Source organism: Lissotriton helveticus, chromosome 9, assembly GCF_964261635.1.
Source record: "Lissotriton helveticus chromosome 9, aLisHel1.1, whole genome shotgun sequence".
NCBI lineage: Eukaryota > Metazoa > Chordata > Amphibia > Caudata > Salamandridae > Lissotriton > Lissotriton helveticus.
The window spans coordinates 341053601-341067399 of NC_136070.1; the positions used below are offsets into that span (position 1 = coordinate 341053601).

Here is a 13799-nt window from a genome sequence, read left to right on the forward strand (position 1 = left end):
GACGGAACCGTTCCGTCATGAGCATGGAAGGGGTTAATGAGAGTTACAACAAAATAAAATGGAATATGCAGGTCCAAACAAGGATATGAAAGTAAATGTATCCATGCTCGTTATGGTCCAGCATTAATTGATACCAAACCCCTTCAGTTTTTATCCACAAACACGGCTACCTTTTCAGGTCAGATTGGTTCCTGTACAAGATGCAAGAGATTTTACATAGTGATTTTCTAATGTCAGTAGCACAACACTTTAAACCAAGCATTGGCAAAGTTAACAGGTCTCGCCTTTGGAAGCTAATAGCATTGTAAATTATTTTTATTATGCTGTGAACATCTGTTTTGCTATGCAGTATGGCTAGATTAAATTCGACTAAAAAACCCTATTGCATCTTTTTGTAGCCTTGCATACCATGCAGACCCGGTCCCTCAAAATGACGCAGCCATTAAATTTAAATTTTTATTTGCCAACCTACTTGAATCAGCAAACAAAAAGAAAAAATTATGCAGAAGCTTTTTGGGGGGAAAGTGGGAGGGAGAAGCAACACAGGCAGGGTGTGTGAAATCAACATAGAGGAAGGGTGGGTGCTGAAGCAACACAAAGGCCCAGATGCAGCACAAATGGTGGAGTTGGGGTAAAGCAACACAGAAGGTGTAGGGGAGAAAGAGGGTCAGCAACCTGGAGAGCGGAGGGTAGGAGGACAAAAGCAAACAGGTGAGACAGAGAGAGAGCATTTGAAGCTGGCAGGAGATAGAAGCACATGAGTGAGAAAGTAAAGCGGGTGTGGGGAGCACACATGGGCAGGTCCATCATCGAAGGGGGTGGTGGAGAAACACACAGGCGAGAGAGAGAGCACCATGGCAAGGGGAAGAGAAGCACATTAGGGAGACAGCTGGAAAACATATGCACTCTGACAGCGTATTTAAACAAAAAGGAAAAAGTAGGACCTGAAAAAGTGAGCAGTCTAAGTGCACTGTAATGCGTCCATGCTCCAGGAGAGAGACAAACACAAGAAGAGGAAGTAAAGTCCGTACACGCTAATCAATAAAAAGCAAGTAATGTGAGTGGCAATGAAGCCAACCAAAGGTAGGAAATGGGGGGTGGGCTTTAAGTCTACTGTAATCTAACAGATCCAACAGACAGTGCTGTGCTTTCTAGTAGGCGATTCCTAAAAATTGCATTGCTATTGATATTTTTAATATATGTGTGCATTAAAATGTTAAATGGGGCGGCTTCACACAAGTGACATCTACAACATCTCTGTTCAAAACTGTTGCTGTAGCAACGTCAAACAAATTAAAGAGAGTGAGCACCAGGACACTGACTGGAGACACATTGTTTTTAGTGTTAAAGCAGTCAATTGACACTTTGTCACTGAAATGTGTAACGTAAGCCATATTGTCTACACATAACAGTGCTTGTCACTCTCTGGACTATGCTAGATACCGTATAGTTTGATTCTGTTAATTTAAATGTAGGCATTAGATCAATAAAGGCCATAGCTACAGCTACAGCCTCTATCATAGCATATTTAAGTCAATTGATTTGTTGTCCACTTCATGTACAGTTTCTGTGTTAACCAACAGAAATCTAGGTCACTCCATTGATGTAATCCAGTCTTCTCTACGTTTACCAGTTTTTAGTGTACATTGACAAAAAGGGCACTTCCTTCTGAAACTAACCCTTCACAAGGTAAAAGTATCCTGTTGCAGTTCCTTATGCTGGCTTGGTGGTGACGGGACCAATCGAATACTGAAATGATAAATGGCACTTGTGATGTATAGTTCTCTGAGTGTGTGTACCTCACTTGCTGACAGAGAAGGCTTAATGTAGAGTTGCTAAGCAGAACTTGGTTTGGCCCCCTAATAGAACATCTGAATATAATGAGGCCACACCCCTTACCGTGAACATTAAATATGCATGATGAATATCAGTGTTGTGAAATATAAGCGCACGTGGAACAGGTAAATCAAGGACAACAACATTTTTAGTCCCCACACCCAGAACTGAAAAATGTTTAGCCATCTTATAAACACCCAAACAAGAATCTTGAGCAATAGATTGGAGGAGGCTCTCTGTAAGAATCTCTAGCTTCACACATGTAGCTCCTAACACTATTCTTTACTTAAGAGACCCTTCCTTGTGTGTGTTGTGTGGAGAGGTGTGGCTCACTGGTTAGAGGCGGCAGACCTGTAAGCAGAGAACGGCCCAGGACCAGGGTTCAATTCCCGACGCGGCAGGGTTGTGGACCAGGGTCAACGGACTCGATAATTCTCGCCTCAGTGCCTACTCTAACCAGGGAACACACTCGGCAACTCTGGGCATTAAGCTTGCCTCATCTCTACAACGGCCCCCCACAGACGCCGGGGATGCCTGGTTTCACCCTGGAGATAACCAGAAATGGAGCATCTCACAGGGAAAACCAGGACGGGTTCCCCAGCGGTCTACAGCGCCAGGACACTCGGGTAGAGTAACAGTGTGCTTTACAAGTATCCCACATTTACATTTACATTCCCCTTCTTCTCGGGTACCCTGATATAGCCTGCAATTCTCATAATTCTCACTTCCTGCCCAGCCCCTGGGATTGGAAGTAGTGTCCCCCATCTGACCTGCTGGACATCCACTGCTTCCAGGTCCTTCTGACCCTTCCATTGAATAACATAATGTACATTCATTTCAATAACGAAAGAGGTTCTTACCATCGCCCTTGTGGAAGCACGTGCTGCAGCAGCTTTTGATTATTTCTGTCGCCATCACTGTCCAGCCCAGGTATCACGAAAATCAAATCATAAATCCAGTTCTACTGGAAGAAGAACTCAGCCTTGTTGCTGGGAGGGAGACAAAATAAACAGTAGATGTCATCACCTGGCAGCCAAGCCGCATTGTCCATTACAGTATCCCAGTCTATTTCATGCAGAACAATGGGATTCATTTTTTTGTTCGATTAGGGAAAAATATGAAAAAAATATTTTAGTGCAGTACTCAAACAGATGGAGCAAAATGTTACTTTTGTAAGACTGTGGAACCAAGCATGTTGTGACTGGGATCTCCCACCCCTTGAAGAATTTAGTCAGGATTATTGGAAGTTCCTGTGTTGCCGTACCTGTGCAAAGGAAGCTTTCACGGTTCTGTCTTTGGCTGTATTGGGTACAGCAATCTTTACAGAAAAAGAGACCTTATTGAACATGGTTTGCTGCAGGTTAAGTTAACATCTTGCTGGACAAGGGGGTCTAATGATACCCTAGCGGATCTCATAACAAAAATGACCACCGACTTATACAATTTTTCAGGTCAACTTCTGTGACCCCACACCCCTGCCTTCATAAAAGATCATTTGCTTTTTCAAGTCGCAGCATCTCTTCATTCTCCTTTCACTCTCCTATTGACTCTCCTTGACTCACTCTACACTCTTTCACTTGTTTCCTTTAGTTGGGGATGACACTTAGCTCTGCCTATCAGCCACCTTCTGTTCATCAGAAATCACACATACACACGTACAAAGCACTACATAAAACTTTTCTGTTCAAATCTGATCAGCCGCATACACTTTCAGACACCTCCTAGACATCTCCGCTTGGCCAGACTACCAATTGCAAGCACTAGAACTTCAGATCAGTTCTCCAAACCCAACTCTGTCCTAAAACCTCCAGCTTCTCATGAGCATCTCTCTGTTCAATTCTCCTTAAGACTTTATTTGTGGAGGGTGGTTCTCAGCGCTAGAACCTGCGACTGCATCAAACACCTGCGCTCCCCAATATCCGAGTGTACCCACCTCTTACGCCTCCAACAACTACGGATGCCATTACAGTCATTGTTTATATCAAACAGAAAAATAATGCCTCGGGATCAATACATCAAACATAGGTCGGAAAGAAACTCAAATTAACTTTCCCTCATATTCAATCTTCAGATCTAATCTAACAATTTAGTCAAAATCACTAACCGCCGGTTAACCGAAAACAAATATCAAATGTTTCAAACTTATAAAGTGAATATTTATTTATCTGTTTTTTTCTTTTCTTTTTTCTCTTATAAAATTTCTTTTGGAATCAACAAACTACATTAATGCACCATTTAAATACATATATACACATTAATCACAATAGGCATATATACACACATTATATATACAACAAACATGAATAGAAACAAAAAGTTATACACTTCACTTATTGTTTCTCTTGGCCCTTATCATTCAATAATGGATGCTCTACCTAAAATTTCCCTGAGCATTCCTTATATGTAAGATCACCCTGTCGAGCATTAAGGATTATCAGTTGTAGTCCTAATTTTTACATAAATGCTCAAAGATATTTTTCATAAATGTAAACATTTTTGTTAGGTGTCTTCCTCTGTATATGTCGAAGCGTTTCAGCCCATGAACTTGAGGGCCTCATCAGGACTAGGGCTCCAGAGTAACACTTTTTCAAAAGAACCTCTGGGGGTAAACGAATCTTCCAACCAATATCCCACTCTTAGGGTGTAGCAGCTCTCAAAGTCACAGTCCAAATCATCAAAATGCTGGGTAATGGCAGCTCACCGGCTCGTTAGAAGTCCGATGTGTTCAGAACTCACACTTCCCCTCTTGGTAAAGTATCTCACCATATAGTTATTCGCCTTGGAGCCATCCACTTTCCGCTAACGTCGAAACCATCCCACGAACACGATCAGAGGCTTACAGTCATTGTAAGCCTCTAAGGGCAGAGGCCACAGATATCAGGACCTCACCACCTCTCCCTTGTGGTGCACCTTTTGCTGCAGCAGCATTGCATTGAGGGTTGTCTAACCGAGAATATTCTGCGCTATGCGATGCTTATCTTTAGACTGAAGTGTGCAGTGCCGAGTACATGTACAGTGGATAATACTAGTGATGATAACATCAATATCTTTCAGCTCCGCATCCAGGAAAGTGGTTGCATCTTCTCTCCAGTTCTTACTTGGACATAACTATTAATAGTTCTTCAGCTGTAGACCAGTAGTATTGCGTCTGCGTTGAGTAGACAAACCCACGGCAACCCTTAAATGGCCTGCGCCCCACCCACACCTTTGTGTTAGGGCTTTACAAAAGACACAATAGCAGGACAGGTTTTCAGCCAGTTCGTATTATCTTCTTGTTGAAGGCCTGTTAATAGCCTTACTCAATTATTTCTTTTGTTCATTTCTGAAACCTTACTGGGGTGAGGTTTCGGTCCTTTAAAACAGACTCTGAGATCACAAATAGTTGCAGTGGCTATATTAACTAACTGTGTTTTCTCACTGTTGAGATCAAATGTGGCCATTTCAATGCACCTCAAGCATAGCGTCGGTGTGAACACATTGTTGTTCAGCAGACCTTTTCTGAGACCCCTTCACTGGCTCTAGGTAAACTCTAGAGTCAATATCAGATTCCTCACCTTAACTCTTACAGCTAACTCAATCCAACCAACTACGTGTACCAACTAATCATGAAATAATACTCTAGCTGTATGCACTCATCTAAGAAACTAGTCCTGACTGCGTCTGAAAGGCCCCCAACTGGTCATTACGGTGTCTAAAATTTGCCAACAGGCCCTTTCTTTGTCTAAATACCCCCCCAACAACAGAAGCTAAACTGTATCACTTTTCTGCTACCCTAAGAAGACTTTGCCATTTTCCACAACATAATTAGAAGTTATTTGATTCAGGACAGTGTTAAACCACAGCCCGGTTTCTCTGTCTCTAGCGCTTGCTCACTTTCACACTAACCAACTCTTGAAATGCATTGATCATACAACTGCTTATGTGCCATGGACATTTGTGCATATCCAACACAGGGCTGGTTGTCCATTTTTTATGGAAAAATTTGTGTCAATATTTGGTCAATCCCAAGAAGGAATCTAGCCCACACTGTAAGAAAGACCTGCGGTATAGAGATTTTCTAGTACTTGGGATATACCCAAGATCACTGCTGACTTATTACCCTCTTAAAACCGACCATCAAAACTTGCTGAGCTGGAGGATAGAGCGGGGGGGGGGGGGCTGGAGAGGGAGCATGTAATCATTAAGTTCCCCCATGTGGAATGGGGAGTCAGCCTTTACTACGTAGTGTATGTATGTATGCATACATCTCTCTCTCGCTATATATATATATATATATATATATATATATATATATATATATATATATATGTATATATATGCATATATATATATATATATATATACATATATATATATATATATATATATATATATATATATATATATATATATATATATATATATATATATATATGTATATTTATATATAAAACAGAAAGGCTAAATGTAGGATTCAAAAGTGGGTAGTTGTAAAGTTATAAATAGTGGTAACAGTAGTTTTAGGATTTAGGAGTGGGCAGTGGTAAGGGTAGTAAGGGTCATTTTAGAGCTTGGGGTGGATAGTGGTAAAGGGTGGCAAATGTAATTTTAGGGTTTAGGGGTGGTTAGTGGTAAATGGAGGTAAGGGTCATTTTAGGGCTTGGGGTGGATAGTGGTAAAGGGTGGCAAAGGTAATTTTAGGGTTTAGGGGTGGTTAGTAGTAAATGGAGGTAAGAGTAATTTTAGGGTTTAGGGGCGGGTAGTGTAAAGGGTGGCAAAGGTTAGGGTATTTTTTTTTAAAGGTGGGGGTTCCCCCAAAAGAGAAAAAACATATTTAAAATTAACTTAGTAATATATATATATACATATATATATATATATATATATGAGGTATGTAAAGTTCCAAGGAGAACAATATCTCTTTATGACCATGGATGTGCAATCACTCTACACCAGCATTAGACACAGCGACGGCCTCAACGCAATCAAGTACTACCTGGGCAAAAGACCAATACATTTGTTTGAACACACAAGAATGATACTGGAAATGACTGAATGGTGCCTTACTAACAATACATTCATCTTTGACAGGTTACACTACAAGCAGGTTCAAGGTTCGGCCATGGGTACCTGCTTCTCCCCCAGCTATGCGAATCTACATATGGGCTGGCGGGAGGAGCAGGTACTGTGGGCACTATACCCGGAAATTATGACTAACAATGTGGTCATATACAAAAGATTCATTGATGACATTTTCATTTTGTGGGAGGGGAGCGGGGAAAGTGCACTGCAATTCGCTGAAAGCTTAAATGAAAATGCATTGAATTTAAAGTTTACCTGCAGTAGTAGCAGAGAAAGTATTCAGTTTTTAGACCTAGAACTGTATGTTGAAAATGGTAAAATTCAAACACGTACTTACCGCAAGCCTACAGCGGGGAATGCTATCTTGCACGCTCATAGTTTTCACCCCACTCCACTCAAACAATCGATCCCCTATGCAGAATGTCTGAGAATGACACGTAACTGCAGCACTAGTGAAGGTTTAAAAGAAGCCAAACAGAACCTGTTTTCGAGATTACTACAAAGGGGATACACATCCAAAACTTGCAAGAGTGCAGAAGTTAAATGTAACAAAAAAACTCGTGATGAAGTATTGTTCCCAAAAGTAACAGAGAATTTGCATGCCAAACAAGAGAGGCAACCGCCTAGGTTGATAACAGGATACAATCGGTATCATGCTAACCTCCGCAAAATCCTAACTAGGCACTGGCCGCTAATCCGCAATGACCCTACAATAGGTCATATGGTGGGCAAAACACCATTAGTATCATTCAGGAAGGCCAAGTCAATGCGTAGTGAATTGGTCTGCAATGCCCCTGTAGTGAAACCCAAAAAACCCAGAGACTGGTTTCAGGCACAGAAAGGATTTAGAAAATGCAGTAAGTGCAAGGCCTGCACCCATGGGAAAAATACATCAAATGTTGATGTACCGTTCAGGCATTTCCCGTACAAAATTAGGGAAGCCTATACATGCAAAACCGAATATGCAGTGTACGTGCTCACCTGTGAGTGTGGGAAAAGATATGTGGGCTCCACCATCCACCCTGCTCACGTAAGAATATTGCAGCACTTGCGTGCAATTACGAATGAGGACCCAACTTACCCAGTCGCGAGACACATACACGAGAACCATGGTGGCAATGCAACAGGCCTCACTTATTATGTCATTGACAGTATACCCAGAAGTCTCAGGGGCGGTAATCGTAAATTGGCGTTACGACGCCTGGAGTCTAGGTACATTATTCTCCTAAACTCCAAAATCCCGTCGGGATTGAACGCGGATGAGGCTTTAAGTGTCCATATTTGAACTGTAAACTAATTTGTTCTTCCTTTTGTCCCTTCCCTCAATACCACTCTTTACCATCTGATGCTCTAAGCATTATACACTCACGTTTCATATGTAAATGTCAAACAGTGCCAGTGAAGGTACACACTTCACGGCACCTCACCCAATTGCCTCCCGCCGCCAAAACCTGACAGGTCCCCATGTCTAAATCTACACGACTCCGGTCGGACACTACTTTACACCCTTTCCCCTCCCGGTGACAGTTCGCTATCAGAAGGTACCCGGTAACAGATTATCACTGAGTGACTCGCTAAGACGGCCTAAAACGATTAATAAACAAAGTATGCAAGCCGCCTTTCCGAGCGCTCACACAAGCGGGCATTTAGCCATAAATCACACACCCACCTCGAGCATATGTGGCAGGCAGTCGCAGCAGCACGGGCTGTGAAACTACTAATCACCGGTTTGCCATATCAGAGGAACCTTTGTGATAGAAGCGCGAGTATGCACATCCAATCACAGAGCGACACATGTCGTATTGCGAGTGCAGGTGAACTTGGGAGGTTTGGATAGGCCTGTGTAGAGACTCATGGAAGCAGTATGCAGTAACCCACAGTAACATATATGAAAAACAGACTTATCTTAGTAGGCATCTCGTATGTTTGACATATTTCAAGGGACAATAAAAAATGTAAATAATTGTATTTGGAGGGTTAAAAATATTTGTTTGTGGTACCTGCGGCAAAGGGAAGGCATATGTTGATTTTATTTTATTTTATGTATTGATTTATAATTTACAAAGGATGTTTTTTAGTGTTACAGAATAACTAGTGAAGAAAGACTTACATAGAACAAGGGAATATGCACAGTCATCAACTAGTTATGGTAATTCACTGGGTGGGTCCATGGTTGACAAAGTAATAGCCAGTCAAATGGCAGAGAAATGTATCACATGACTATGGTAAAATGTATAAGAATGCTAGGATGTAGCAGTACAGATGTTAGTGAGCAAGGCGGGAGCAAGCCGCCGAAACGCGTCTGAGCAGCAACTGAACATGGAATAAACGTTTTGAACTGAGATTCACGGAGTCAGCGCCTTCTTTGAATGGGAAAGTTTGGTGTGGTAAAGAATATATATATATATATATATATATATATATATATATATATATATATATATATATATATATATATATATATATATATATATATATATATATATGTATATTTATATATAAAACAGAAAGGCTAAATGTAGGATTCAAAAGTGGGTAGTTGTAAAGTTATAAATAGTGGTAACAGTAGTTTTAGGATTTAGGAGTGGGCAGTGGTAAGGGTAGTAAGGGTCATTTTAGAGCTTGGGGTGGATAGTGGTAAAGGGTGGCAAATGTAATTTTAGGGTTTAGGGGTGGTTAGTGGTAAATGGAGGTAAGGGTCATTTTAGGGCTTGGGGTGGATAGTGGTAAAGGGTGGCAAAGGTAATTTTAGGGTTTAGGGGTGGTTAGTAGTAAATGGAGGTAAGAGTAATTTTAGGGTTTAGGGGCGGGTAGTGTAAAGGGTGGCAAAGGTTAGGGTATTTTTTTTTAAAGGTGGGGGTTCCCCCAAAAGAGAAAAAACATATTTAAAATTAACTTAGTAATATATATATATATATATATATACATATATATATATATATATATATATATATATATATATATATATATATATATATATATATATATATATATATATATATATATATATATATATATATATATATATATATATATATGAGGTATGTAAAGTTCCAAGGAGTCCTCAAGCGCAGCAGTTAACCCACACAGGGGAACAGGAACCAACGAGACCCAAAGCGTGGTGCAAAGCTGTTTTATTGAAATTTTAGACCCAGCACCAGTCCGCCATGACGCGTTTCGGCTAGAGATAGCCTTGATCATATATATATATGTATATACGGGGTAAATGGTAAAGGCCTTTGTGGTAATGCCACGCAACCTGTGGAATGTCACACAACCTGTGGAATGATCGGCTGACCATAACCATATCTGCGATCCTATAACGATCAGCCATCCTTAAATTTGATGGCCGCGGAGTGTACCCACCAACGTTAATGTGTATTACTTGGGATGACTGAGAGGAAAGCTCAATTCACTGCTAGGAGGGATATTGTACTTTTCCTCACTTTGATATGATTAAGGCTTTGAACAGGTTAAATTTTTTGATGGCTGCAGTCTTCTCAAATAGCTGAAGTTAAGTATTGATTAGGAGTGTCTCAGAGGGCTAGGTGCTATGTACTGCACTTGATAAAAACCAATATCCTTGGGTTATGCCTTAAAAATGTGGCATTACATGGATGTTGGCACCTTTCACACCAAACACCGCATGTCCCATATCTATAGTACATTTACCCTATTAAATGCCAGCCCATTCGACTTGCCGGAATTTATCGGAGGTAGAAATCTAAGAATGTTGTTTTTATCGCACCTTGTAATTCTGATCGGAATTCAACAACCACTTATAATCGAGGCATACGTTTTGGCTGAACACCTTGTACATGCCTAAGATATGCAACTAAAAAAAATCAGACTCCAAAGAATGAATTTCCTTAGCTACGTTCTTCTGTGCTGCGTACCCCAAATATTTCAATAAGAAGGTGAGGATGAGGGGAGGGGAACATTGAAGCCATAACGCAATTGGGATGTGTTTCCTGGTGTCCCTTTGGAACTCTGGGATGGCTCCGGTCGCCTATTTCCTCTCATATATTTTCACAGACGCATTTTTCCACACCATTGTCAGTTTATGCATCTGGAAAATAACTTCTGCTGTTTACTGTATTATGGTGAAGTTGGGGATGAATACTGAAAACTACAGCACTATACAGAACGACATTTCTCTACAAGAAACACACATCTCAGTTAGGCTGCGCCGCTGATAGCACACCGGAAGGATTACTTGTTCTCATGCCAGGGGCGTGCAGAGGTGAAAGGGTGGGCAGGACTACGACATAATTAGCCATCAGAGATACTTGAATGTCCTTCAGGGTAGTGTTTCTCTGTAGGCCATGCCAGTTCCAGAGCAAGCCAATATTAAGAATGGTAGGATGCCCCCAGCAAGGGGTTCTAAATTCCCAGTGCAGAGCACATTTTGCCCAATCTGTCAAAAGCACCCTAACTCCTTGCAAGAACCCTGCAAAAGGCAGTACCAGCTGCCTCGGTTTCCTTCCTGTATCTAAATCCCGTTTAGGGGCTGACGGATGCAGGTAAAAATCTACTTCAAAAAGATACCTTTTACTGATCCAGAGTCAGGTTTCCAGGTAAATGTTGGGCTGGTTGTTATGGCCGCATGTTTGTATTTCTGATTGTACAGTATACCATTCTGCTACACAAACACCACTCTAGCACGAAGAAAGTCAACTCAAACAAGAGGTATTTTAAGAGAATTATGTAAACAATATGGAGAGATTGCCTTCCAAGTCCGGAACGAGTCATGAGGCATTACAGAAACATGCTTCAAGCAGTGACCTTATATTTAATTCTCCTACTTCTTTTCTTAAGGGTGCATTTTTAAATCTGCAGTATGGAATAAAATAAATGTATTTAACTGTATTGCTATGTTTGCGAGCCGATCGACACTTCTTCCTCCCTCCTGTTTGTCTCAGGGTGTGTCTGAAGGGAAAGCACAAGGTGTCTTACCAAAACTGACTGCTGGACAATGCTCCTGCCTGAGGTTATGTACACACACCCTCACAAAGCGTTCAGGGATGAAGGGCAAGCCTGGTCTGTCCAGCATCCGGTTTTCCCATGGTTGGCATTCACTCATTGAATTGTGTGCTGTTTCTAATTTTCCTAAAGATTGCAAGCAGGTAGTGATTGCAAACATTATACTTTGATCTACTATTTTGGCATGAGAATTGCGGCTGCCTGCAACGCACGAAAAGCGCCCTTGTAAGAGAGCTGCCCTTAGTGCCTCATTCTGGCACACTCCCCGCGCTCTACTCGCTCGGACCTCACACAGGAGTCCCCCAATTTCCGGTGCTCTCCCTGCATCATTTCCAGCGCTAGTGGGCTGGGGCAGGTACTTACACCTGCCCCACCCAGGTGCCGGCCTCTTTGTTCCCCCGCTGGACGTGCTATCACCCTCCCTACCCCATACCCAGCGTGCTGGCAGCAGGATTTGCTTTGCATTGTGCTCAAAGTATTAAATGTTTATTTGTGTTGCAGGTGGAGTTGCAGGGCGATCTGGAGACTGATTGGTACATAGGGTTACCATCTCAAGGAGCACACCAGGGCTGCTGTATGCCAAACCCCAAGAGTCTTTATGGCAGGACCCTGAATGTAAACGCTGGTGCCCCGCTAGTCCTTTGGGTGGGTGTGAGCTGGAGCAACCGGGGGGGCTTGCCTTACAATGCTCTATGCAAAAAGAAAAGTGTAAGTAATATCATGGACGCGTGGTCCATGAGATATAAGGAAGAAACTCCCCAATAAAATGGTAGCACGAATGGGTTGGCCACGCTGCCATTTCGCTCATCAGGCAGGTGGGCAGTGGAGGTTACTCATCGATGCCTGCCCTTGTATCGCCCGTAAGTTAACCCACCACCTTGGCATTTTTGATTTACAAAATAAACCTGCAGAAAACTTTTTCCACCAAACTGTGTGTGACATGTTTCTTGTAATGCATTGTGTACTATTTGCCACTTCCTATGGTAGTTGGGGAGGGTTGCCGATATCCACACTATACATTCTTCAAAGTTCTGATAGCCTTACAAACAGCACAGCGATCCTGCTCAGCTGGTGATCATGAAATTGTGAGTGTAACTTGGTAGTCAGTAGTGCTACCTGTATTTACTTTGTGATACTTTATTGCTGTATTGAATTTAATGATATCTCTTCTTTGGTGCAGCTTTTTACAGTACATGTATCTTTGAATAAGGCATGTCTAAAATGTTAATTTGAACTAATTAACAACTCTGACTGGACATCTATCTTTGTAAAGTGTGCTAAATTTTGGATTTGCAGCTTTGTACAACCCTAACTCATTGTAAGCAGTGATAGGTATAAAAGTATTGAACATATAATTTCCTTTAATACCATGTTAGGTAGCTACTCAAAGGAAAGTAGAGAACAGACCGTAATTGTTGTCCTCTGGCACTGCAGCATCCTTTGTATGTTCAGTCCAGTTACTCTCTCCCTAACGCTTCCCAATCACTTAGACAGTGTCTTTGTCTGTGCTGTACTTTTAAATGGTGTTGGATCTAGCCCTGATCTCTTGACTGGGTGAGAGTATTCTGCTTAATTCAGAGACTCTGTCCTACCTGTCATTGGGAGAGAGTGAGCAACTAAAGATCCTTGAGGCTGGATTAATTCCTTTACAAACCGGGTGAACTTTGCCTGCCGGCCTGAATTGGGGTCAGTGACCGGCCGCATCCCCCTCTGTGGTCCCAAGGCTAAGACCAGCGCGCACAAACATGTGAGCCACGCTGATCCCCGAATGCTTCTGAAGCCTGACACCACGCCCAAAGTCCTGTTCTGCGTCATTGCAGGTGCGACTGTGAATTACGTTATACCTACACTACGGCAATCTTTGTGCCACCGTGCAGAATCCTTCCCCCAGTCCCCGTCCTGAAGAGAACCTTGAACAC

General features: G+C 42.0%; 1 protein-coding gene across 2 annotated transcripts in view; it reads right to left on the reverse strand.

Moving 5' to 3' along the window:
* TC2N (tandem C2 domains, nuclear) overlaps positions 1-13799 on the reverse strand; it is a 255478-nt gene that overhangs the window by 197803 nt on the left and 43876 nt on the right. For both annotated transcript variants that reach the window (XM_078660065.1, XM_078660066.1), the window contains exon 2: positions 2697-2825. In XM_078660065.1, coding sequence (XP_078516191.1) covers positions 2697-2751 — 55 coding nt within the window. In that variant the 5' untranslated portion in view covers positions 2752-2825. The remainder of the gene's footprint in view (positions 1-2696; positions 2826-13799) is intronic.